The following is a 27970-nucleotide window of genomic DNA, read 5'->3' as shown; positions in this document are numbered from 1 at the left end:
ACTGTTCTCTAGACAGGACCACATATGTTCAGGCATCAAAATCTTGTCCGTTTTCACCATAACTGCCTAAGGTTAATCACTTCCCACCTGTCAATGAATCCCAAGTGACTATTTTTATTTTTCATTAAATAGTTACTGAGGAATGTAACAGCTGAGTGCTTGCCTTCAATTGAAAGCCTGTGAGAAAAACTTTAATGTTCTCTTTCCAAAATACCAGGGTTTTGCTGTTTTGTACTCCACACCCTTACAGTCCACATCACAGAAATCAGCCACAGCACCCACCACCCTCCCCCCCACTGCTGCTGTGCTCCAGACCAGAGAGAGCTGTGCCGGGGCTGTCCTGGCAGCACCTCCATCCCTGACCCCTGCAGCTGCTTCAGGCTCAGCTTTATCCATTCTCAGTAGGAAAATCTGACACAGATTACCTTTCCTATTACAGAATAGCAACTTGAAAGATTTTAAATAAAATATATTCATAGAGTCACAGAATTGCTCAGGTTGGAAAAGACCTTCAAGATCATCAAGTCCAACCACAACCTCACCATACTACCCCAACTCTAACAACCCTCTGCTAAATCATGTCCCTGAGCACCACATCCAAATGGTTTTTAAACACATCCAGGGGTGGTGACTCAACCACCTCCCTGGGGAGCCCATTCCAGTGCTTAGCAACCCTTTCTGTAAAGAAGTTTTTCCTAATAACCAACCTAAACTTACCCTGGTGCAACTGAAGGCCATTTACCCTCATCCTGTCACCTGTCACCAGTGAGAAGAGACCAACCCCGCTCTCGCTTTAAGTACTTTTCAGATATTATTATTTAGATTATTATTCATAGATATTCATATTTTTTTAATATTCAAAGAAATTTTCAAAGAAATGTGAATAAATATATTGCCTGGTACTTCACTGTCTTACTTGGTGTAGATATAGTCTAAAAGTAACCTCCAGAGTAAATATCATAGAACCAGAGAATCGTACAGTCATCTAGGTTGGAAAAAGACCTTCAAGATCACCAAGTACAACCATAAGCTTGACCTACTGACTCTTATCACTAAACCATGTCCCTTAGTGTCACGTCCACATGTATTTTAAATCCCCTTAGGGACAAGGACTTCATCACCTCCCTGCACAGCTCTGTCCAAAGACTGATCTCCCTCTCTCTGTGAAGAGATTCTTCCTAATGTCCAATATGAACCCCCTCTGGTGCTACTCGAGGCTGTTAGGAACTTGGACAGGAGAATAATAACATACCCAGAATTATACATGAATCGATCTGTCATTCTAGTTCTTAGAAATGTTTTTATTAAATATTTTCAACTTCTGAATGAGATATAATATTGGTGGCTTTGTGCAACACAGTGGCATGTAAAGTAAAAACAATTTAACGTGCAATAGAAGTCAGTATAAATTACCCTCCAGATTGGTCACCCAACCAGAATCTTTGGACAGGGAAGAGTCACTTAGGGCTTGCCATGTGCAGTGTATCCACGGACAGTGTCCTCCAAGCCAGTTTCAAACAAACTGGCTTCAAAACCAGAAGCAGGAGAAATTATTTGGCCTGTTTTCACAATCGCTTGCAAATGTGGCTCACAGGATCCAAGCTATTACTTCTTCACTGTGCCTTGCATTCCTAAAGAAGCAGATGCTTACTTGGAAACAACACATAGTTATCCTTTTATGGCAATAAATTTGATTCTGAATTCTTTAAAGAAAATCTTTTGGCTTTCTTAGCAAGTCATTCTTCCACATTTTTACATGCTTTTATGCTGAATTCTTTAAGTTGCCATTAACAGAAGTCTCAGATATTGAGCTTATAAGGCCTGTACGATCCCTTCTCTTCTGACAGCAATTTCTGATGGCTTTGTAGATGGCGAAGACAGGGATGATCAAACTAGGCACACCAGCGATGATTACAATAATAGCATAGACCCAGCCAGGATATCCAATCTTCTGTGGTTTTGGGAATTCCTCCTGAAAGAATAAAGTAAGTTATAGGAAGTGAGAGGAGCAAATACCTGAAAATGTGTGCATTCAGTTTTTTAACAGAAGAGAAACAGAACTGCAGCAGCAGTAAGCCACAAGGGCACAGGGATTTGCTGATTCAAGAGCAGTTTCCAGTTTCATAAGGCCAGAGAAGAAAAAATAAGCAGGGCTAAATAAGCAGGGAGGAGATGAAGTCCTGCGGAAAATGATGGACACCTCATCTTTGTTTTTATTATGCTGTCCTGGCTGTCCCATGTACAGCTTATTGTTCTTCAAGAGGAAGAAAGGAAGAGTAGGTGATTTATTGCTATAATTTAAATGATGCAAGTATACTTAGATGAGGAAAAAAGAAAGCTGGTTAGGAGAATATTAATTTCTTCTGCCGGTTATGAGTAACCAGCACCATTGCAGTTCTGTGCTTTTAGATGCACGCAGTAACCAATACCAAAATGCTTTCACAAACACAGTCTTTTGTCAACAGAGAAATTTTGTGATGCTTCCAGCTCTTCTATATTCCCTGCCATGGAACAGACATCTGTTGAAGTGGTCCTGTTGCAACCTCACTCAAAATTGGATTAATGATTGAGGGTTTTGTCTACTTCAGTAAAGTTTTTTGTATTTTTTTTTTTTTGTATTTTAAAACTTTTTGTATTTCAACTTTTTTTTTTTTTAAATCTGAAACTTATTTGAGATGGAAGATGAATATAACTATGAGTCTTCCATTGAAGAAGGAGATATCAGGTAATTCTAAATAAATATTTTGATTTTATATACTTACGTATTTAGGGTTCCAAACACTGTAGAGCAGTTCTTCATTGACTTTCACCACAAAATAAAATAAGAAAATAACTAACATAATGAGAGGACTGATAACTCTCCAGGTAACCTGCCAGAATATATTGGGCTTGTGTCCAATCATGAACTCAATATCCTTGTTAAACCTAGGAGCAAAAACAGGAACTTCAGGACAATAAAAACGGGAAAGGATCAAAAGCTGCAGGCCCAGAAGCAGGAGAGTTCAAGTGACGCTGAACTGTGCTTCTCCATAGTTTGCTAATGCCCGTGTGAGTGGAGGACTGACATCGACACCTGAAGGTAGACCCACACAGTCTGAATTTAGGCAGAGGTTACTGTCATTATGTTAGAAGTTTCTAACTTGCAGTTCCCAAAAGTAAGGCAGGAAAATTATTTTCGGAAAGGTACTTTCTTCAAAGAGAGTTCTATGAAGCATATATGAAATCGTGTCAGAACAAAAGAGTTGGTGTAGGTGGAGTTTCAGGTAGTTATTTCAGGGTTGGGTTTTTTCTGTAAGTATCTCAGAGCTACATTGATTAAAAGGAAAAACACAATAGAACAAAGAAGCACGGTGGAATAATTTAAAAAATTTGGTTCTATGGATAATGGTTGAACTTGAATGGTTGGACTGGATGATCCTGTGGGTCTTTTCCAACCTTAGCGATTCTATGATTCTATGATTCTATAATGCTTGTTTAATTTGGATTTCTATCTGTTTTCTTGGTTTGAGTAGTATTTAACTTTACACTTGCTCATTAAGGGCACCTAGAACTGTGTCATTCGGGTTAAGCATAGAGCATACAGTAGAAAATGGAACGAATATGTCCCCACAAGAGGAATCCATCCCTGTGTTGCAGGTGATGTTGTCAGCACAATCCTGAACCCTGTTTATGACCCCCACACGTAATGCAGTGCTGTGTGCGCACACTATTAAATAAAAACTAGTTTGGCAGTTTGAGGCCTCTATTGTTCCTTTGCCTTCTCTAGGCATACACGGTCCCCTGCGGCCACACACAAAAGCCAAATTTACCAACAAAAATAAAGAAGCTTTCTTTTTTTGGTTTGGATCTAATCAGCAATCCAGAATAAAATATTCAGATCCAGATTTGGATCCACTTCCTTCCTTTCCTTGAATGAATACCCTCTGTCCCTCTGCGGAGAGTGCTCTGCCCTGACTGCCAGCTCTGATGGATGCTGATGGAGCATTCTGCACTGCTCCTGCCAAGGCAGGACCACATCCTGCAGGAGACTCGGAGCTTTGGAGGCCGGAGAGCCCACCAGGGTGCTTGGGACGTGGTGCTGAGGAGCTGAGAGAGGGAGCTAATTTATCTAAGCAGACTCTCACCTCCTCATGCAGCATTAGACTCTCAGTGTGGGAACAGGGGCCAGAGGTCCTTTGCCCATCGCTAGGAGCAGCACAGCTTGGGCTGGTACAGATTTGAGCAAGACCTATGGGTGATTGAAGGCCTCACACTTTTTTTTTTATGTATTTATTTCTTATGTATTAATTATGAATGGGGAGATTGAGAAATTGAACTTTCTAAGTCTCTAGAAATTTGCTAGGATAATTACTCGCTGCTGGAATTGATAAGGTCTTGAGTCTGACAGGAACATATCTTGGTAGCCTTGGATTTGCATCCTGTTGTAAAGGATCTGTGTATCTATGATCTGCATGGGGATGCCTGCTTTGAACAGTATCACCTGGCATTTGCTTCAAACAATCCTGGAATATACCTGTGTTTTAAGCTTTTAGCTCAATGCCAGCGTGCTTGTGCTTTGCTTCTGCTAATGAAATATTTTATGGACTTCTTCTGATGATGGTTTGCTGTAAATGTTGCCATATTTACAACATTAATGAGTTATAGTGGCATTTATGCACTCTAGGGCACTTGGTAATGCTTGGTATTCTCTTCCAGCATTTTAGGAATGTATTTATTTTAGCTGATTGTTACAGAGGATTATCTGTCACAATGCATTAATGAAAGAGTTTAAATCTTTCATATACAAACAAAAATCCATACCAAATCCCTAGCAAAGCATCATTTCTTCTTGTTGAGATTTTTTTAGAAGCCTAAATCATATAAGCCACTTTAAACTACGGTTGCATAATTCCAGTGACTTCTATAACAGAAATAATGTGCACTGAGTTGCAGCAGGACTGCAACTACTCAATATATACACTACTGTCTAGTGATGTTTAATTTGTGTTTCATACCTGTCTATTCCATAAATGTAGACAACTGAAAACATCTCACAGAAGGCAATTATTAGCAAAGGAATGGAGCCAGCAAAACTGTCGAACAGAGCAAGCCAGTAATTGCCAGACCTCAGGACAAAAATGAAAGCGATCAAATAAGACCCTGCGCAGACGATACCTGTGAAAAACAGAATACAAAACAGCAGTACATTTAGACACGGAACCAAAAGTAAGCAAAGAATCAACCAAAAACTCGTGAAACTGGGTGGGCTTCTGGGTTCCTTGTGTGTGCTGAGAAGTTGCTTGTATCAGAACACTGTGGCCATGTCCAGGTGAGCAGGGCAGCCACTGCTGTTGCAGAACTACATTGCCTAGTAGAAGGCTTCCAGAGGAAAAGTGCCTGCTGGGCAACTGAGAACAAGTCTGGTAGAGAACTGAGGCACATCCCCTTGATCAGAAGCAGAGCATTTTCTGGGTATCCAACACAAAGTACACAAGCTCAGAATATCTTCTATTCCAGAAGATTCCTCACATGGCACTGCTGTAGGCTTTGAGATTCATGGACTACAGGGAAGGCCCTTTGTTTCCATTTTTGGTCAGTACTCAATTCGGGCCTGAATGAAGCCTCACTGGATCTTTTCTGTGTATATATATGTGTCTCTCTCTATATATATATACCCCAAATTGTTCATCAATTTCAGGAAAAGCTTGCCCATAATTCTTTCTGGGTAGCACTGCATTTTTTAGCCTATCAGTTGTTAATTGAGGGGGATGGAGATCTCTTGTCTCTGATAAAGCACTCACCTGTAATGAGTTCCTTAGGCCATTTAGGGGGTACAACTTTGAGATCTTGTAAAGGTACAAGCACACCTTCTACATTTCCAAACATAGATGACAAACCCAGGCAGAAGAGCATGATGAAGAAGAGGATGGACCACAAAGGTGAGACGGGCATCTTGGTGATAGCTTCAGTGAAGACAATAAAGGCTAAGCCGGTTCCTTCAACTCCCTGTGTAAGGTTTCAGAAGCTCCAAAAATTAGCTTCATTAACATCACACATCCTTTAAAATTTACATCTATATTCACTAGAGTTGGTGCATACTACGGCATGCAACAATAATTATACCTTCTTTTTCCACAAAGACCTCCAAATGCAGTGATGTATTCACCGTAATTATAGTACAAACCCTATTTCATGGAACTGGAAAACAAAAAGCTGTATGATTCCAATTCCAATGCAGAGAAGCTGTGGTGCCCCATCCTTGGAGGCGCCCAAGGCCAGGTTGGGTGGGGCCCTGTGCAGCTGAGCTGGTGGGGGGCAGCCCTGCCCATGACAGGAGTTGAACTGGGTGGGCTTTGAGGTCCCTTTCAGCCCAAACCATTCTATGAGTCTATAATTCCAATTTAACCTTGATTACCTTTTTGTCCTAGCATATTTCTGCCATCCGTAAAGTACTACCACTAAGTGAGACTGTGGTGGAAAGTGGTAGCACTGATGAACTGTTCATCAGAGGATGATATAAGCCAGAAGAAACTTTTATGACCAGTGGGAGAGCTGTTTGTACACCACATGTGCCAGAAGCTGCCACCACGACTGCAGCCAGGTAGCTGTATAGAAATGCCTGCTGCTGTTTTGACAGCTACACCAGGCCGTAACTGAAAGAACTTTTCAGAGGAGTTGAACTGCTTTTAAAATTCCTCTCTCTTCAAAAGCAAAACAATATTCTGTGGAATAAACAGAAGTAATTTTTTAGCTCAAGGGCATTCCAAGCAAGCCAGTCAGTAGAAATATAACTAAAAAAAAAAAAAAAAAAATACAATGCCAAAAAAACTCACCCACACTCATAATGAAAAATGTTAATTGATTAAAAGTAAAAACGTTGCTACAGTTTTTGCAATATAAATGGTATCGCTATGAGATGTGGGGTAAAACTTACCTCACTTAAGAAACTTTTCAGATCACAGGTTTCAAAATTAAGGCTTGCAAAAGTGACAGGATCAGTCATGTTGCACAGCTGCTGCATTTGCTCAAAGTTATCTTGGGTTACATTGCCCTCTGGCAAATCAAATGCATTTATCAAGGTAAGAATATTTCTGTAAAAGTGAGATACAAGTATTTTGAAATTGTTTATTTGCAACTCCCTCAGAATTCATTTTCATCCTTAAGTTATTAAGAGCACAATGTCTTTTGTAAAGAAGGTTCAAAGGAATCAAAGGCCAGGCTGGATGTGGCTCTGGACAGCCTGGTCTAGTGGTTGGTGACCCAGTCTGTGGCAAGGGGAGTTGAAACTAGATGATCTTTGAGGTCCGTTTCAACCCAGGCCATTCTATGATTCTATGATTCTGTGAATCAGCTTTTGCTGCTCAGGATCAAATTAGGAAATTGGGAACTCCAGTGGTTTCACGCAAGTGAAATTCTTTCTTTCTTTTTCCCATGTGAACCCAGTGATGTCTTTCAGGACCCAAACCACAGCTAAAGGAATCAGACACCTTAGGGGCCCCTACAGCAGCTGGGTACCCCTCTTTGCACTGCAAAGGGATGTGCTTAGCCGTTTAGCACAGGAAGCTCTTGGGATTGTCAAGTGCCTGCAGTTACACATCATAGACTTTCCCAGCTGGGTATGGAGGAACTAACTGGAACCTGTGACACCTGGCAGCCCAGGTGAGAAAGGAGTCTGAGTTTCTCCATTGAAATTAGGTACCTCTGTGATACCCAAGCGTTTAAGCTCTCTGGGAGGCAAAGCAAATGTGGAGCTGACTAAGGGTATATTGCATCTATGCCATACATTGGCTCAGCTGGCAGAGATAATTCTGAATTCTGCAGTTTTCAGTAAAGTTGCTAGTTCTGTGTTTGATAAAGATTAAATGGATTAAAATGGGAAGATTAATTACTCTCTAGCTCTGCGTAATTATGTAGCGTGCAGAGTCACTAGCAGTACTTAAGTGCCTACACTGTAGTCCAGATGTGGCCGTTTCTCAGCATTATTTCATTTCACTCTAAAACTTTAGGTATTATAGTATGTTCTGATGAAAAAAAAATATGTAATGAACTGAGTCTGCCTTGACGTTGGCATAAATTGTCACATTAACTGCAGTTATATCTCAAGTGTTTCAGGGAAAAATGCCACCACCATTCAAATACAGAATGTCCTCCTCCCCTGTTACTTTTGGAAACACCAAGGAATAATGCAGAATATGGTTGTTTATACAACATCTACATAGGAAATAAAGTGGCTCAGACAATTATCACTCCCTGGGAGGTTCTTTTGATAATCTGGAGTAGTGGGCGGTCAAAAAGCACGTGTTCATGAGCTGTGATTGTTCAGAAATGACAGAGGCATTATTGTCAGGCTAAGAGAAGTGCCTCAGCCAAACAAACATCTAGATATTCTGCTTTTTCAATAACTTACTTGTCAAAACAGTCATCATATCTTTCTGTGGCTCTGAATCCAATGATGGAGTATATGACAGTCGCTGCGTAGATGGATGTGAAACCATTAATCACGGAGATAATCACAGCGTCTTTCTCGCAGTTATTGCTGCAGTTCAGAGAGAAGAGACAGCAGATTTCAAACACATCCCCAAAACTGGCTACCGAGACTAAAAAAAAGTAGTTTACAGATGCATATGTACATCAGTATGGGCTCTAATGTTACTTTAGTGCAGCTGTTAAAGATAGATTTAGTGGATTCGCGCTCAGTACCTTAAGCAAACTAATAGCTATGCTTTTCTTTTCTTTTTTTTCCCCTCAAATAACCCTATGCATAAGGAATAATCGCCTCTGTTGTTTTTTCTAAGTTTCATGGCAAGTGAAACAGGAGGAGCAAAAAAGTATGTCTCTTCCTCTTTGTGCCTCACATATTGAGGCATATGCATGTATGCACGCACATATTATTGCAGGATGCAGGTAGAGTATTCTGTTGCAAGGTGAAAGATGCGAGTTTGAAATCAGCCAAGAGGAAAAAGCAAACAAAGGCTTCCACAAAACTGTGGTATGGTGAAGATACAGTAGCCAAGAGTATTTCGGAAGAGTTTTGTTTGACCATTGGATGCAAGATGTCTCAAAATGTCTCCAAACTTTGGAAATACTATGGGAATGGTATGCTGAGAGAGTGGGAGAGGCAATTTATTCTGCTGAAAAAGCTAAATTGCCTTGTGGAGACTTTTCTGTTGCACACGTTTCTCCTCTTGTCTGTGCTGAGATGGAAAATCTGCATAGCCAGGAAGAGACTTTCATCTGAGAGGGAAGATAAAGAATCAGTATGAAATTAGTTAATGGTTTTATTAGAAGGCTGTAAAACTCTAGTTACTGTGTTTCTCTTGGGCAAGGCAGGGCTATTGGGATTAATATGATGTTGCCATATTTAATTTTATGATCACCTTCAAGAGGAGAGGAAAGCTAGCAAAGACTGGTGATCTTTCCTGATTCATAGCATTGCAGGAAGGTCTGTAAAGGGTTGAGGGCGTTGGATTGAAATTCTTTGCTGTTTCTGCTGTCATTTTTTTCACTGTACCACGAGGCAGGCTTACATAACATATTTCTTTCTTTCAGAGAAGGTGAAATGCTCAGGCTCCTCCTCGACACAAATGCGACCAGATATTCTAAAGTTAATTTGGGGATATTTGTCAATTATACTGGGCTCAGAAAATGCCACACGGTTTGTCTTTCAAAAAGACAGTGCTGTAGGGATGGCAGGCACTAAGAAGCATTGGTGGCTGCTCCAATATTTTGGGAGGCAGAATGCAGCACTGCATCATAATTTGCTGATTAGGTCAGTCCCCGGGTGAAGAGTGTCGGTACTCCATCTCTTCCTTGGCCCCATCTCATGCATAAAGGAAGCAAATGAATCTGAATTTAAAAATTCCTAAATATATCTTCTAATCCCTAAACAAACGATTACAGCTGTGGTCTGTGAATTGCTTTGAAATGCATGTGACATCAGCTGGCTCCAGCTGTGTGGAGAGGAATAGCAAAGCCATGCTCCTGGCTTGTGGCAGGTAGCCAGTCTCTGCTTTCTAGCATGACCCACAGTGTTGTTCTGTAGGAAGTCAGCCAACCCTTGGACCTGGAATCTTTGGCTCCTGAGAACAGGGTCAGCAAGACAAGTTGTGCCTTACCTGGCAGACAGGATGGTGTCCCAGTCTCATAATTACTGCATAACAGTAGGGCGGAAGCAGATAGGCTTCATTTGAAAGAATTGAATGTTCATGTAACATTTGGCTTTTGCCTGAATACTTACTGAACAGGGTTGTAACTGGAGAATGAAATGAGGCCTCCAAAGGCCAGGGAGAAAGAGTAAAACACCTGTGCACCCGCATCCAGCCATGTCACTGGGTTAGCCAGCTCAGCAACCTGGGGCATCAAACATACAATCTATGTAACATTGCTAGTTAGGCTGAATATATGGAATTTAAAACAACAAGAAAGTCAGACATGCAGTACTTAAATTTTTGAAGAGTGTAAGAAATGTCCGTTCTTTTGTCAAACTTACATGTTTTTTTTTTTTTCTCAAATGCAAGCCTATCTGCAAGTTTTCTACAAGTATTTTGAAAACTGATAAATAATTTACTTTCTAGTAAATAGCTGACAGCTGCTATGCCCATTTCCAGAAAAGTCATTATTTAGCATTAGCAGTGACCACTCAGAGCTCACTCATGGAAAATGAAAATCCTTTCAAATGTTGTTTGAAATCTGTTGCATAGTTAAACCATCCTAGTAGGTCTTTTGTACAGCTATCCCAATTAGATGGTTCTCCCAGCTGTGTGATTTGTGCTTTAAATCTAGACTCACCCTTAACTAGAATACAAGGCGTCCCTGGAAAAGAAAGTAAGCTCCCTTGAAACAACTCCCTTGTATCTCTCTGCAATGATCCTTCCATTTTTTATAACAGATTTTGAGGGAGGAGATAGGGAGAGGGAGCATACATGTGTCTGTTTATTTTACATCTGATGCAAAGAAAGATTTACCTGCCACGATCAAGGCTTTTAAGATGCCTGAGGGACAGCCAGAAAGGCATGACCAGAGGGGATTCATTTTTACTCAGTTGTTAATTGCAGGGGGAACTCCACCGTGTTTCAGTAAGGCATGGACTAAGCAGTGACTTACGTTTGGAGTGAAGAGAAACACAATTCCATTGACAGATCCCTTCAGCGTCAAGCCACGGATTAGAAAAATGGTAAGCACAAGGTATGGAAGAGTCGACGTTATGTACACGGCCTGCACAAGGAGTATGTAAATAAAACACTTAGATAGAATGAAACACTTATCTGAGGGCGTCTCAGAATAATGTTGTTTACTTGTGCAGAGAGTTGATGTCAAGGACTGGCACACACCCATGTAAATTTGTAGAGATATGTTTTGAAGAGAATGGTCAGCAAAGGACAAGTGCCTCAATCCTGCGTTAACGTTAAGGTGGTGATACTTAATGTTCTTCTAGGGTCTCTATGGACATGGAAGCTGAGCTGCTTACAAAGATGTCCACGTCAATAAAGTCAGATTATATCAGATCAATTTCCATTTCATTCAGCTTCCTTCTTCAAAAAGTGTCCCCGATGTTGACACCTGAAGTTTTAGACATGCATTCACTCAAGAAACAGGCAGCTCCTACACTATGTTTAGACCCGTGTGAACAAGGACTCACAGCAGCATAATGAGAGTCATCTGTTTCATATAAAACAAAATAGAGTACCTTTCCTGTTGTTTCAATGCCTCTGATTGTGCACACATACAGTATGCCCCATGCGCATGTTAAACATAACAGAAGCCACCACTGTATAGTGCCTGAATCTTCAATAGAAGTGGAGGTGTTTAATGTTTCTCTGTACCAGAAATAATCCACGGGAGAGCTCTTGGCACATTCTTCTATGTAATCTGTAACCACAAAATTATGGTCATTCTGCAGGTTAAATAATAAACACCAGTGTTCAAAATTATACTATGTAAAGTCAACGAATTTGTTGTTGAAAGATTTCATTGCTGAACAGCATTTTCAGAAAGAGTATTGTTTAACAGGGATACAGCTCTCAGTGTTATTTCTGCTAGTCAAAATGAGAGGATTGATCCATGGCTAATTCAACCATTCTTTGAAGCTCTTTCAAAGATTCTTCTTTCTATATGCTTTTTCTTTCTTGCAAAAACAGAATCCTCTTGTGCCAAGGAAATATGTAGAGGACTTCTGAGCATACATGCATGTATATTGAATGGATTATTTTTTTTATGTAGAAGGAAAGGAGTGAGGCAGACCTTTATAATGGTTGTGCACTTTACACACTTCATCTCAAAGAACACCAAAACCAACCAACCAAAAACCAAACCAAAGGAATGCTTTTGGCTTTCGATGTACACCCTGCTGTGTCTTGCCTGGTAAAGTCTGGGCACCTGCCCACAGCCTCTTGCAGCATGGGAGTTCTTCACCTCCCAGCAATCAGCAAGACTTTGTCTTTCTGCCTTGTAGGGCATCACTTAAGGACTTGTCAGCTCAAGTTGGAGTCCGGGAGTTGAACTCCATGATCCTTATACATCCCTTCCAACTTGGGAAATTCTATGATCCTATGATTCTAAGCTGGACTTCCAGCTGCCTGCAAGACACTGAGCTGTGCAATACTCTGCCTTGCCCTGCCCTTGCGTGATGCCAGAGGAGAAGAGTGCAGCCCTAAAGAGCCGCTCACTGACCCATGGGAACAACCTGCTCCATTGGTCCATGCAATCTCATGCAGGGCTGGTTGTGAACAACAAAGTTGCTCTCATACCAAGAGATAATGATATTTAATGTAGATCACGAGTATGTTTTCTTCTTCATTTCTTTCTCTTTTCAATGTGCTATCAAAGGGCTTTTGGTGAAGAGATGGAAGAGCACAAACAGGGACTGATATTGATTTTAGCATTGTGCATATGAAAGGTGGTGTCTGGCATCTCTCAGTGGTATAGACAAAACCTTTATTTTTCTTATCACATTTTTATCAGTGATTTCCATTTCTGTTCAGGTGGGAAGCTCTAAGCGGATTACAACATGCAGATACTGTTTCATAACTTCCAGATTGCTTTGAAACTCTCAGCAGCATTTTAAATCAGTATGGAAAACAAATTATCCGTTTTACTCCTGGTCATAGGTTGAAGTTTCAAAATATAATTAGCTCATTTATTTATTTGCTTGCTTACTTTTGTAAATCTTTCCAAATTATTAATGAAGTTACTTTGCCATTTCACAGTATTTATGCTGCTTACTATTAGCACTGATAACTGCTGTGAGAAACATGGAAGTGCTATTCAGCACTGTTTCAATCAGGCTGGCATGTGTTAGTTACGAAGGAACACATTTAAATCTGGAAAATGTAAATGCTTATGCTAAACTTGCACTTTGTGAATATCCTGAATGTAAATACATCTGTCAAAATCTTTCCAATGACTTCAGCTTCAAAGTCTCATATAAAACATTCATGCTGGCCTCAAAGATTAAATATTGATCTTTATATAGTGTGCATTTTTACAGAACACAAATATTGAAATAGCACAATATTCCTGACAGTATTGGCCTGTCTTACTGTTGTCTTACAGAAAAAGCCCTAATTAATCTAGTTGCTACAAACAAATAAATGCGCTATGAAACAACATGCAACATTTCATAGAACATACCTGTTCTGTTGTCAATGAGAGGACAGGTACTCCAAGGCAGGGGCTCTTGGAAGGAGTTGAAGAAATACCACATTACCCAGGCAATGATAGTATTGTAATACAAACTCACCAAGAAAGATACACACATTGCTGCTATGCCTGAAAAATAATAAAAGTTAGAATGCAATGTAAATTTCAGTGTTCTTTAAGACATAAAAAGATATAGTGGGGAAAAAAAAAAGAGAAAACCGTAAAAGATCAGCCCAACCAGATACATGAATATAAAAGCAGCTTTGACAAATCTTATTTTAAGGGTATGAAAATACATCTTGTTTTTAGATTGTCAGTACAAAGAAAAATGCTTTTATTTCCTTCCCTCTCCAAAATATGGAAAAAAATGAAGTTAATGCTGTAAAGAAGGAACTCCAACGGCAGAATTAACACCACTTTTTTTCAGTACGCAGAGTGGAGCACACTCACTAAAATGGGGAATATGAGCTCAAGTCCCAGCTCTAGGTCTAAGTACGGATCGTGGTATGAGCCTCATGTTGTTGCTCTTCAGAATTTACCAACCCTCCTCGCCATCCTAATTCCATGGTTAGTGGCCTTTCCACTCTTCTTCACTCTTTCTTTTGAATGTAGGCTTTATCGCTGTGCATTTGTGACCCAAAGGAAGGACAGGTTAGTCCTACACACATATGTAGCCTAAAATTACTCTGCGATTGAAGCTGACACAAATGTAGGGGCCAAGTTTATGTATAGGCTAACACCTAGTGAGGACAGTTCCTATCCACAGTCTTGCCTCCTGATATCTAGGAAATCTGAGAAGCTAAGTATATGTACAGATCAACTGAATTTTTCCTAAATGTGACCCAGATTGTCTTTCTCTTCCACAGTGTCACCACAGAGGTAGGCAGAGGTGTGTGGCTAATCTTATTTTTATGGGATGTTTGGCTGCCAGGAGGCACAGTCCATGAAAAGCTGTAGGAATCAAGTTAGTATCTCTCCTTCTCCACTTGCTCCCAAGTAACCTGTGGTGACTTCTCTGTGAGAGAGTAAATGCTAATGATTAGGTCCTGGGAGCTCTTAGGTTCAGAAGAATTTGGAAAAATTCCACATGCAGTATCTTTTGTAACTGATTAACAGACACAGTTGTTGCATCAGTAATGTTAACTGTCTGTATCCCTTTCAAGTGTGTGATGATCACAGAATCACAGAGTGTCATGGCCAAGGTTGGATAATTCCTCTGGAGACCATCTGGTCCAATCAGAATATGGCACACCAAAATAAAAGTCTGAAGCTTTGTTCTTAGTTCTAGTGCTTTATTACGTGGCTTTTTATATCCTCATCAGACTTACCAACACCTTTCAGGGTAGGGTGAATGGAACTCCAGACTCCTACACTGCCTCTCCTCAGCCTTTGGCCAATGGCAAACTCAAGATGAAGCAGGGGGATACCCTCCAGAATCAACAAAATCAGGAAAGGGATCATGAAGGCTCCTGTAATGGACAAGAAAAAAATGCTTCCTGTCACTGACATATAACAGTAAAGCACAAACTTCAGTTCTTCTGGGTTTTCAGACAGTGAGTTGTGGAAACCCTTCTCTGATTTATCTGCGTAGCCTTTGAATAATGTCCAAGCAGGAAACCTCATTATGTGTGTGGTTTCAGGTAGGAATTCTAATCCTTCCCAAGTGGCAAACACACCCCTAAATTGTTCACTCCCAAGGTTAAACTCTGAAGAAGCCACCTTTGGATTGGCAATGGAAGTAAGACAATTACTTTCCTGGAATGACTTCCAATTTTTTCTGTAAAAGTTATGGTTTTATAACTGTGAATCATCCAAATTATAAGTAGTTGTTGAATAAGCTAAGAATGATTAGGCAGGAGCATGGAGCAAGGTGCCAACCCCAGTAAGGTTGTCTCCATAAAATGGCCAATAACTCTTCCTGAAAACTTTATAAAACAACTGTTATGTTTTAGTAGGAGAGATCTGCAGTTCAGGGTTTAAACCTTGTTCATTGTGACAAGGCTGGTTAGTATGGGACAACATTCTTTTTTTTTTTCTTAATAAAGTGCACCTCGGACATAGAGATAGCATATAACACCACACTGGAATACCAAAGTGCAGAGTCAACTGCTTGAAAACTGTCTTAGTAGAGTTATAGGTAAATGTCATTACAAACTATCATCAGCTTCCTATTCACAGATGGTAAATAATATAGGGACATGAACAAAAAATTGCAGAACACCATGTGAACTGTTCATGTTTGGGTACCTGTTGACTTTTTCCTTATGTATGCAATGAAAACTCTATAGAAAGTGACAGAGGAAATTTGAAGAATGGAAACTATAGTTCTGAATCCAAGGCAGATGAATATTTTTGGAAGATCTATAGTATGTGTTCAACTGCTTCACTGTATATCTTCATAATGGCATACACACAAGAGTTTTAGAAACAATCTATATTACAAAGTCTTCATTTTCTATGGGCTTAAATGTAGTCTGCTAAAATCAACATTGCTATTTCAAGTGGTTACTATTATAGTGAGATTAGCCGACTATGCTCTTTTTCTTCCTACTCTTATGGAATTCAAACAATTATTGTTATTCACCTATCTTTGATTTACATTTTAAGGATTTGGTAATCACTGTTGATGCTGACATTTAAGTGCATAAAATGCTATTCAGAATGCCGAGCACTTTGAAAATCTACACACCACACCTCAAGTTGAATGACTAACCACTGACGCACTAGAAAATATGTTTTTGTTGAATTCTAAAAGTAATTGTATAGACACAATTTTCCCAGAGTTCTTTAGGGCGTTTCATTTAGCAACACAAAAACTTCTTACTAAAAACCTAAAACTATTCAAAATCACTTTAGCTCATTTGATAGGCATTAAAAATTGGCTATCACTGTAAAAGCAAGACTGGCAGACTGAAGAGATCTCAAAAGAGAGCCAAAAGAATAACTAATTCGGGGCATGGTTTTTGTTAGTGATAAATGAATTGATATTTGTAAAGAAGTTTGCTAAACTTCCAGCTCTACTGGTTCTTTCTTAGTTTCTTCTGTGTCACTGTTGATTTGGTAGATGCAATACGTACGCATCATCATGAAGGAGAACAGTATTCCATTTGTTTTCTTCCCCACTCTGCATGTCTGAGCTCCCTTTCCCTTTTCCAGAGACCAGGTAGTCCTTGCAAGATCAAGAGCTTTGCCGCTACAAGTTAGATCAAGGTGCCCCAGACTGCTACTCTCTCACTTTAGAGGAAAATCATGACATTTGTAACACCAGAAAGGAATGGAGGATGATGGTCCAGGCTAGACTTGGGGAAACTGAACTACTACTACTCAGAGCCACTGGTAATAATGCCAAAGAGTTAATTAGCTGTTTGTCCCATTTTGTCGTTATAGACCTGCTTAGCTGTGCTGGAACGTGATCTGATATGCACTTAAGGGCCCCTCTTAATCTGATAAGACATGCAGTGCATGCAGTTTTGGCTCCGAAGAGTTTGTACTCTACTGGTACTCCACCCTATTCCTGTAAGTAACTTTTCTCCCATCTGTTTTATTTGTGCTTTCACAGATAGCAGGACTTCTGCAATGTACGTGGTACGTGTTTTCTCACTACTGTGATCCATCTCTGTACATCCTGGTGACTTCTTCCCTGCATGGGAGTGTCAGTGGGACAAACTCCCACACACAAACCCTGCCCTTTCATGGAGATCAAGTTATTTATCCATTATGTATGGATATAAAAGCTGGTAGAAACATGTCATATTCTCCTATCTCATGTCAGGTTGGCTCACACTTGCCCTCGTGTCCCACTCTGTCCCAGAGCTCTCCTGAGGGTAAGATGAGACAAGGACAAGATGACTATGTTTATACCAGCAATTTCAGTTCCAGAGTGTTCCTTCAGTTTTATACCAGAATCCCAAGACACTTCATAATAGTCTACAACCCGACCCTACAGAGTTTGTATGCCTGCTCCATCTTGATCTTGCCTTATTAGCTTCCATTTTGGGTGCTGGATAAGCTTCTACCATACATCAATCTCACTCTTCTCTGCTAAAGACCTTCCTCAGCAGTGGATCACAGAATCACAGAATGCTCTGATCTGGAAGGGATCTAGGACAATTATCAAGACTCCTGGCTCCACACGGGACAAAATGGGAGTTAAACCACAAATCTGAAAGTGTTGTCCAAACACTTCTTGTGTTCCTGTACCTTGGGGCTGTGCCAGCTACCCTGGGCAGCCTGTTCCATGCCCATTGCCCTCAGGTGCAGAACCTTTCCCTAATCCCCACTCTGACCCTCTCCTGACACAGCTCAATGCCATTCCCTTGGACCTTGTTGCTGTCGCCAGAGAGCAGAGCTCAGTGCTGCCCCTCCACTCCCCTCGTGAGGGGCTGTAGACCACCATGAGTATCTATATAGTTACCTGATCCAAATACTCCTCATTCGCACTCCTTTACACCCTTTGAATCTCAACTTGAAAGAATGGACCAGTACTTAGTCCTGCTAAGGTGAACTTCCTAATCATCTTTACTCCCAAGAGAGACACATCTCTGTTCTTAATCATGCAACAGTGAGATCTTCTACCTATGGCCACTTGTTTCTTATCATACTTGTCAAGAAAAACAGTATATATTTTTGTAATTACCACCTCTGCTAGCAAAAGAGGGAAGATCAGGTCATCCTCTATGAAGAATTAGAAGCATTTCCTTATGAAACGTTTCCTTTAGAAATCATTCAAAGGTAGTATCAATTTTTCACTTTCAAGTAGGAAGCAGGCTGATTTATATTCTGTCTTGGGCTCCATTTTTTCCATGGCTGAGCCATTCTCACAATTCTTAACTGCAAAGTGCACCTCCACTCACCCAGCTCTAGCAGACTGGTTAGACACTGAGCTTCACTTTCTGAGGTAATGAGATTCAGGAATAGCACTATACCTACACCAAGAACTCTCTCTGTGAACAGCATGATGTATTGTTCCAAGTTTGTCAATATTAAGCCATCTTCTGTGGTGAGAGGACATGCCACAAGTGCTCCATCAACTCCAGTGGATTTCCTGACACCTCAGGATACATACAAGAGGTACTTTTATTAAAGTGTTGTAAAAGAAGTCTTTAAACATGACATGCTCTTGAGAGAGCAAAGGGACTCCATGACCTTCTTTGCACAGACAAAGAAAGAAAAAGGATGCCTTTCAGAGAGTTACCTAATAATAACAACTAATACACTATAAAAGTATATAAATTATGAGCAATTTTTCCATTCTGAAGACTTTCCTGCTGAGATATTGCATTCTGGTCCTGCTTCAGTTCTGTATTACAGAACACATATTTGTGCATCTGTAGAGCTACTACATTTTTTTTTTTTTTGTAAGAAGTGCAATCCAAGATTTTCTAATGTAAAATTGAAAAAAAAAAATTACATTCACAGTAAAGGGAACACAGATAAATTTCCGACTGAGATGTTTACATTATCATGTCCTGAACGCTCAGCAGTAGTTAGAATACCAGTCCCAGAGAGGAAGCTACCCTGTATTGACTACTGGTGTCTTTGTCACCACTTCATTCAGTGCGTCACGCATGGAGATGAAAAAGTGGGAATGTTTACTAGAGACATACGCAAGCTGTAGACCTAGAGACTTATTTTTATTGATGGATTAAACATTAAATATGCATCCTCTTTTTTACAATACTCATCAGGGATGAAACAAAAATGTTTAACAGTTGATTAAATGACATGTTGCTCAATAGCGATTAAACAAAAGCTATATGTAATGTCAGAGATAGCAATCAAATGAGAGGAAGTCTCAATCTCATTACACGAGTGAAAGCACTGGGGCAAACACTGTAGCTTTTACATCATGTGTATATTGAAGCCTAGTTTGCTGGTGGTAATGATGTACTCACAGATTTTAAGACTCATTATTTTTAAAAAGATGGAATATGCTCTACTGTACTATTTTTTTACTGTAGTAAATACTTTGTTTTTAAAAATACAAACTTATAATCTACAGCAACAAAAGTAAATTATGTAAGCATCTGTTTCTTTTTCTATGTTTGGATATAGTTAAAATGTGAGCATAGTTCTGTGTGCAGGAAGAGGCAGCCCTCAAATAATTCTGTATTTAAACACAAACATATAACATTGTCTTCCTACGTACCTCCAACAAAGGCAATTTTTCATCCCCCTCCCCCCCCAAAAAAATTCCACCTCAAAGAAGTTCATTAGCTACAAGGGTATATTTTGTAAATCCCTATACTTCATTTACATTTCATGAGGACTATAAAATGTGCAAATGCTGATTCAGAAATTAGATGGACATCCAACTTAATACTGAAGAGTCCTTGCTTAAAATGTGCACCCTTGCTAGCAGACCTCACTGGTGCTAAATGGCTCCAAACTGTAATCCATGTAACTTGTATTTCAAAAACAAAGAAGCTAAGATGGTAATTCTAGCCACTCAGAAAGTATCTTCATGAGGTTACCTATACAACCTTGAATCCACATGTACTTTATAGGATAACCTATGGTTCCGTGATGACTTAGGACTTGTTTTTATCCTCTGTCCCTTCTCTTCATGTCTTCCCTCACACACTGCCTACTGCCAATGTCTAAGGCACCAGGGCCTCAGCAGATCTGAGCACCCTGAAGATGACATCGAACAAGATGCATGACAGCCAACAGTCTATGTTTCAGCTAGCAGGTTCTTGCCCTGCTCTTATTGCATTTGGGAGCTATCCCTGGGAAACAGGAATGGGAGTGCCTGAGGAGACTGTGCTACTGTTGTTTAAACATTTAACTTCCTAAGGAGAAATCTTGGTACAGGCTGAGATGTTCTTTTCACCTCATATAGCAGTGAAGTGCTGAAATATGGTAAAAACCATCTCAGGTGCTGGATTAGCCTGCTTCCTAGTCAACCTTCAAGGAGCATGTGCATTGTGTGGGTTAACTCGGAAAAAGCTGCATAACTAATTCTACCACACACAGAATGAGGGTTATGACTCTTGTTCAACGTGTAACCTTTTTGTTAGAAGAGCTGGCAATGCTGCAAATGACCTTCACCTCACTCTGTATGCCCTAAGCACCAGTCAGTGTTTAAAAAAAACTTAGTAATAAAAACATTTATTCTTGCAAGCGAGTCATCTGAATAATGTGTAGCCAGATGCCCCTCAGTATGTATCAGTAACTCTTGACAGAGCCCTCCTTGGTCCCTACTCCAACTAGGAAGATAACTCTTAAACATCTCTCTATGTACGTTTAATGAAAATTACTTCAAAATACGGGCCTTTAAGACACGTTTGCTCCTTTTTCCTTCAGGATCAAATGCTCCAAAAGAACAAACACTTTACTCATCCTGGAGTGCAATGCAGATGGCAAGTTGATAGCAGGCAGAATAGACATTCAGAAAACCGTCGAGGGCATGACAAGCTCCTGGTGCTGAAGTATAGTTGTATGCATCATTCCCAACTTGACAGCTCAACTCAATATGCAAGCTGCTGCTGACCTACCCAAAATCTATCACTTGCTAGAGCAGTAGATGTGAGGAACATGTGCAAATGAGTTTCTCTGTCAACATACCTACATTTGGCCTGTATTCAACTTTTCATCTGAAATAAGTTACATATTGCTTCCATAAAGAAAAATCAGGTTTGAGACAAATCTACACATGTTATACTGTTTGAGAGGGAAAGTAGACAAAACATGATATTAATGTCATATAATATTTAAGCAATGGTCCAGCTTAAGGTCATTCTTAAGAACTAACAGCGAATCAGGGAAATAAATCTTTTACAATATGATCATTTAGTCCTAACTTGAACTCTAAGGAGTCACAGTAAATTAAATGGTAAACAACATATATTTGGAATTTGAATGACTTAATAACACTAACTTCTAAAAAGAAGAGTTGACTACTTTTGTACCGTTACTCCTGATATTGTAAATCATTTGTACACTGACGCTACAGTCAATGCACAGATCATTCCAAAACCAGTGAAAACCCTATTATGAAAAGATCATCTAGGATCATGATTAGAATTTTCGATTGAGAAAACATACTGCTTACACGACAGTGCAAGGCTAATTGCATCAATCACGTCTCAAAATATAAACAGTCCCTTTTCTCTTGTCACCAACGTGACTTCAGTGGATGTTTACAACCTGTAAAATAACCTTCTCCATCAGACAGTCTTCTAGAGAAGACCATCACTGTCTCTATAGGACAAAGTATTCCACTATTTGTTTTCCCAAAGTGAATTTAAACCTAGCTTATTCCCAGTGTTAGTTAAGATAAATTAAAGACATACCTCCTCCATGGCTCTGGCAGAGATACGGAAAGCGCCACACGTTTCCTAAGCCAACACAAAACCCTACGCATGTCAGCATATACTGAGCCTTGTTGTCCCATTTAGGTCTGGAGTCTGCCTCTTCTTTCTCAAGGACCTCAAGTTCTGTGTGAGAAGGTATCCTGTCCTCCAGGCCAGGATTGGGTAGCTGTAACTTCACCATGTTTTAAATTTCCTGCCTGAAAAAGCTCCCGCGGCAAGGAGTTTGTGAAACAGGCAGCTAGTTAGAAGTCTGCACAAAAAGAGACCATCTATTTGCTGTCTTCAGCTATATGTAGTGAACCTTTGGCACTAAACTTGAAACTGCAGACCTGTGGTAAAAAGAAGCGTCAGCAAATCATCCAATTGACCAAGTCAGCTCCAACACTTATTAATGCTTTATCTGCCAAGGTTTTATGGAACAGTCTGTTCATCTAGTATAAGGCATTGATTTCAGTTAATGTAATTCAGGAGATAATTTGGCTATAAACTGTAATCACCTATAAGGTCATTGCCACTCCCCTGTTTAAACTCACTTAAATACATATATAACCCCAACACATATGAAGTAAAGTGATTCCACTGGCCTTGCAAGCCAGTGGAGGCTTCATACTTTTTTTTTTTATTGTGAAGACAAACTTGTGAATCATCACTACATTCAGTTTCCCACAGAATATGCTAATGATAATTACCGAAGCATGTTCTTCCTTCTCTGCAAGAGATATACTGTTAAATGCTCAGACAGAAAGGATGGAGAAAGGGATTATAAAATCTGACCCTTATGATTATAAGCATTATCTGCTTACCCTTACTACTAGTTTAGAACATTTTGTAAATGGACAGGAGTCAAAGGTCCCTTCACCTTTTCAACGGCCCTATGAAGGAAAAGAGAAACACTGGCTAATGAATATCGCAGATACCACTTGGGTCCTCATCCCCTCAGTACAATTATAACAACACAGCTCTGTTCTTGACTATTATCAGTAGGTAAGTAGTTGCTGCAGAAAACTGCATACAATATCTAACACAGTATATGTCGTGAGAATTTTGTCAGCTAAGTCCTACAGGGTGATCAATATAAAGAACTAGAAGGGATCTTCTATGTCCGGTCCCTTCCAAAGCAAACAAATATACCCCCATGCAACATGTTGATCAAAATTGATTTTAATCCCTGTTACTTAAAGACTGATCTAGAATTTCAGCCTTCTTATGCCTGCTTTCTGTTTTATAGAAGTGAGCTTGCCTCTGTTTCTTTTTTTATAAGAAATTTCATTTCCAGTTGTATTACACGAGTCCAGCTCCTTTTCATTTGTACTTATGACAGCCATAGGTCAGCACAGACCTGATCCCTGCATTTGAACACCCTCAGCGTTACTTTTGCTAGGCTAGATATAGGAAGGTGATTAGTTTCTTCCCTGCAAAAAGGTTCTCCATTATATCTCAAATAGAGAAATTACAAAAAAAAAATCTTCATCCTTGACGTGAAAAACTAAAACTATATACAGCAGCCCAGGATTTTTCCTGTACCTTCTAATCAGACACAAGTATTTCCTTACTTTAACTTGAAATATCTCTATTAATCTGCCTAGTGATATCATTTGCCTTTTTCATGACCTCATCAGTTTTGCAGTCTCCTGATTACCATTGGATCAAAGCTTTTCTTCTCCTTATGTGGTTCCTAGCCTGCAGCAGAATACCTTTTTCTAAGTTACACAAATATATTTTAAATTTAGCCCAGTTCATGCAACTCCAGTACACTGAGTTCTTTCTAAATGATACTCTACTTTTTCCAGGAGTTTTGATACTTCTGAGCTTGTGTTGTGAGCATTTCACTAACATAATACTGTTCTTGTCCTTGGTCATTAGTAGAAGAGTGACAAAAGGTCTGTTTCTCAGCTTGAGGAAATGCACCAGTAACGTTCCCATAGACCATCATTTCTGCTTTCGGTACAGTTTACCACCATCATCAGACATTTACTTCTTTCTTTGTTCACTTTATATCTCCTATTTAGTTCAGCTCATACACGCAGCCGTGGTGAAGTGGCAACTGCTTCACAGATATCCAGAAGGACTATCTTTACTGTGCTTCCCTTGTACAGAAAAATCAATTTTCACTTGAAAGTGACAAGAGAGAACTTCCTAACTGCAGCATCTCAATTTCCAGACGCCCCAAAAATTGACCTTTTGGGCAAGCAGCAAGAAACTTCATGCTCCACGAGCTGCAGGCTCATCCAGGTTATTATTCTGCTCAAATCAGAAGGAGACAGTCCCAGCATTCACACTGTAGTAAACATGAGGTAGTAATAAATAATGGGCAGAAGGCAGTCAGGAAAAGCAAACACCTTCTCCTGATTTATTTCATAATATTTCTACTTTCTCAGGCTTGCAGGGTTTAGTTGTAGAGCTTTGTGAAGTCATACAGAGAACCTCTTTCAAGATCTGAATCTGATTATGATTTCATGGCATCCAAACAGTTTCTCTCATAGCTACAAGTTAATGATACTATGTAATCATAAATCCCTGGTAATCAAGATTCTGTATAGAATTTATTAATCCTAAAATACCGTGGTTCTCCTTCAGTGCAGTGCAAGCTGATATAGCAGGAACAGTCATAGCTTCCATTGGGAATCAAATTACTGGAGGGTAAATTGACAGGATATGCAATAAATGACATGAAATGTTCAGATGATATGAAAATTCCTCACTCAATTTCATGTATGCAGTAATTCTCATCAGGATCCAAGAATACGTTTCAGAGTTTCTCTTACTCTGGTAATGCCAGGCTCCAGCAGCTGTTGTTTGTTAAACATTTGCATACATATGGTATAGCATCTAGCTCAACTTTCTTAATCGTTGCACAGCTAATGGTGTTTTACGGTAGCACTGTGCCTCTGTACAGGAGCTGCAGCAGCACTGCCACCAGCTGTGGCTGGCCAAGGGGCTGCCTACATTGCCACCCTGTGGACTGGAGCAAACAACGTACGGTGCATCGGATGCTCTTGCTTTGATGGCTTGTTCCCTGATGTGTTGAGAAAGGACAAGCTTTCTCAAGTTCACTCACACTAACTGCAGCACAAGGCTGTGCCCTGCCACACAGAGCCAGAGACACACAGTCATTTGCTTATTCAACAGGGCCTTTTCCTTTGCTCTGCAGTTAACTTCTCCTTAGAGTTATGCAGGACTTCTCTTAGATCATAGAATCGCAGAATAGCCCAAGTTGGAAGGAACCCACAAGGATCACTGAGTCCAACTCCACAGCACTACCCAAAAATCTGAACATATTGCTGAGAGCATTATCCATATACTCTTGAATATATCCATATATTCTTGAACTCCAGCAGCTTGCGGCCATGACCACTGCCCTGGGGAGCCTGTGCCATGCCACAACCCCCTGGTGAAGAATATTTTCCTCATATCCAGCCTGAATATGTCTTTCACCTTGCAGGACAATGAAGACCTCAGGAAAAAGTATGAGAGGAAAGCAGTTGCAGAAGGATACCAGAGATACAGATGAGTAAAACAGTAAGGAAGAGGTGGCCTGCTTCCTTCTGTGGGGATAGGTCCAGGCATGGTGTACAGGGCTCCTGCCAGCACCCAACATCTCCAGCTCCTTTGGTTAGCCCGGCAAGGGCCAGTGTGTTTGGTGAAGGCAGAGGGCTATTATCAGTAGGCATAGCCCAAGATGGTGTTAGTTGGCATCCTTCCTTCTGAGGTGCAGATACGTCCTGATACCCCTCCCAGGTCGACCACCCACCAGCTTCTCCTGCTTCTGACCTTGCTCAGGTCTCACTTGGTGTTTGCACTCCTGGGACAGCACAACTCACTAACCCTGCAGAAAACCATCCCCACTGAATTGAATTGAATTCATCAACTGAAGAAACTGATGGAGCCGACCAAGGTACCTTCAGGATGAGTGCAGTGTGTGGAGAACAAGGATAACCAGGAAAAGAAAGCAAGTGTGCTCTTTAAAAATCAAACATTCCTTTACTTCAAAGCCACTGAGAGAAACAGAGAGCAATGTAAGAGGTTTGCATTCAGACATAGTTTCAGGAATGAATTACAGAATGTTCATTTCTTTGTGATTCTATTGTCCTAGATATGACATAGGATAAGTCTATAACTCTTCAAATATTTTGAGAGTGATGATTACAGAGCATTGCAGCTAAAGGCTGCAATCATAAACACCAAGTTTGCTCTCTATTTTCGCTTTACAATATCTGGTACTATCAGAATGCATTTCATTTTCTGACCTTTCTTATTACTGTAGCAAATACTGGTATGAATCATAAAATCATGGAATCATTAAGCTTGGAAAAGACCTCTAAGACCATGTTGTCCAACCATCCACCTACCAGCAATATTACCCATTAACCATGTCTGTAAGCGCTACATCCACACTTTCCTTAAACACCTCCAGGGAAGGTGACTCCACCACCTTGCTGGGCAGCCTGTTCCAGGGCCTGACCACTTTTCCTCAGAAGAAATTCTTCCTAATCTCTAACCTGAAATCACTTCATGATTCTGTAGCAATATCCACCAGTATTAATTAAACTCTTTTCAGTCAGCTTGTACTTCCCAAAGAAACATATACATATACACGTTACTTTTTGTATAGTTTTGGTCATTTAACTGTTGGTCACGTGCATCTGTATGTCTCATGGAAAGAATATAAGGGTCTGCACATGCCTGCGAAGAGGCGAAGGGTCACAGTCTGCTGATATGATGAGCACATATCCCTGCTTCTGTGGTGGAAACTGCAGAATAATCAGGTTGCCTGCTTCCCCATTCCCAGGCTGACCAGTGTTTTGGCGCACTTGGGTGCGCACTTCCAGCCACCAGTCAAGGTGACATCACTACATTCTTTCCCTCCATTCTTTCCACTGATACTGTCTCACCTCCTTTGAACATGCTTGTGGCATGTTCACCATCTTCCCTTCAGAGCAACATCATGTTCCTCCTGCAGAGCAACCTTCAAGGTGGAGAAACATCATCTATGAAGTGCTTCTCTCCACATCTAGATATTCCTGTGGTGGCAAGCATCCGAAATGAGAGCCAGGGGATGGTGGCTTAACACCTACTCCTCCTCCTCTTTCTGCTGCCATCACCCGAGGCAAAAATAAAACCTGACTCAGATATTGAGGGTAACGAAGTGGAGGATTGTGCAAAGCAGAGGTTGTGTGGTGAGCCTCAAACAGGAAAAGACAGAAATGTAAAGAGAGAGGTAACTGTACAGCAGGATGCCTAGAGCATAGGATTCTTATGTGGAAGAGTGAGACGGGGGAAGATATAAATGAAGAACATTTGGAAGTTAAACAAAATGCTCTCCCTGGCAAAGTCAGGACCTTCTGTAAAAATATTCAGAGAAAATAAGGAATACTTTTGTGAGCTAACAGTGGGCAAAATGCTTGATCAGATATGCATAGAAGGAGCACTGAGCCCCAAGTTCAGGATACTCAAAATCCTGAGCACAAGGGACTCTAGTGATCCCATCAGAACACGAGATACACAGGCAAAATGTTTCAGTCGCTTAATTTTAGGGGTAATATTCAACAGCAGGTGGTTATAGAGTTTGCCACACCAAGAAACATTCTGTAGATCTTTAACTTGGTGTAAGTTTTATGCTCTGTTGATCTCAAACTCAAGCTGGTAAGCAGACAACAGGCACAGCTCCTCAGGGCTGAATTCCTGTGTGCGCACTCACAGATTGCCATCATCAGTACCACAGGAGGTCACGCAGGGATACCTTGAAGGTTTTGGAGAAATTCAATATGTTTTGGAGGCTAAATCTCTTCTCATGCATTTGTAAACTTTTCCGGATGGAAGAGAAGTCGTTTTGTATCACCACGGAGAAACAACAGGGAGCTCACTGAAAGTCCGTTTCAGGCTGCTGGGAACATAACAGAGGTAGGGTGTCGTACATAATGACTTCCACAGGCAGCCCATTCAGAAAACTTTTATGGTGCCGGTGCTGTGGTATACAGTGAGATACTGGGATGCTGCTGAACTACAGCCCTGCATGCCATCTCTACCACAGAACCTGG

At 40.4% G+C, this 27970-nt stretch overlaps 1 protein-coding gene across 1 annotated transcript; it reads right to left on the bottom strand.

The window, feature by feature from the left end:
* Nucleotides 1-1280: 1280 nt before the first annotated feature.
* On the bottom strand, nucleotides 1281-22199 carry SLC6A19 (solute carrier family 6 member 19). The gene is made up of 12 exons (XM_419056.8): nucleotides 21912-22199; nucleotides 14946-15086; nucleotides 13609-13746; nucleotides 11666-11847; nucleotides 11083-11193; nucleotides 10217-10329; nucleotides 8387-8515; nucleotides 6914-7070; nucleotides 5781-5985; nucleotides 4995-5154; nucleotides 2763-2925; nucleotides 1281-1972 (listed from the first exon to the last, which is right to left on the bottom strand). Exons 1-12 carry the CDS (start codon nucleotides 22111-22113, stop codon nucleotides 1763-1765), a joined length of 1911 nt encoding a protein of 636 aa, XP_419056.1. The 5' UTR covers nucleotides 22114-22199; the 3' UTR covers nucleotides 1281-1762.
* Nucleotides 22200-27970: the final 5771 nt, after the last annotated feature.

This window comes from Gallus gallus, chromosome 2 (genome assembly GCF_016699485.2).
Source record: "Gallus gallus isolate bGalGal1 chromosome 2, bGalGal1.mat.broiler.GRCg7b, whole genome shotgun sequence".
NCBI lineage: Eukaryota > Metazoa > Chordata > Aves > Galliformes > Phasianidae > Gallus > Gallus gallus.
This window is presented reverse-complemented; position numbering and strand designations above follow the sequence as displayed.

Excerpts from the sequence above, each read along its gene's own strand:
- SLC6A19 (XM_419056.8), bottom strand. The coding sequence starts at position 22,113 with ATGGTGAAGTTACAGCTACCCAATCCTGGCCTGGAGGACAGGATACCT. Across the intron at positions 11,848-13,608 it reads TCTCATTGACAACAGAACAG|ATTACATAGAAGAATGTGCC; the intron begins GTATGTTCTATG and ends TTGTGGTTACAG. Across the intron at positions 10,330-11,082 it reads TGTTTCTCTTCACTCCAAAC|GTTGCTGAGCTGGCTAACCC; the intron begins GTAAGTCACTGC and ends TTGATGCCCCAG.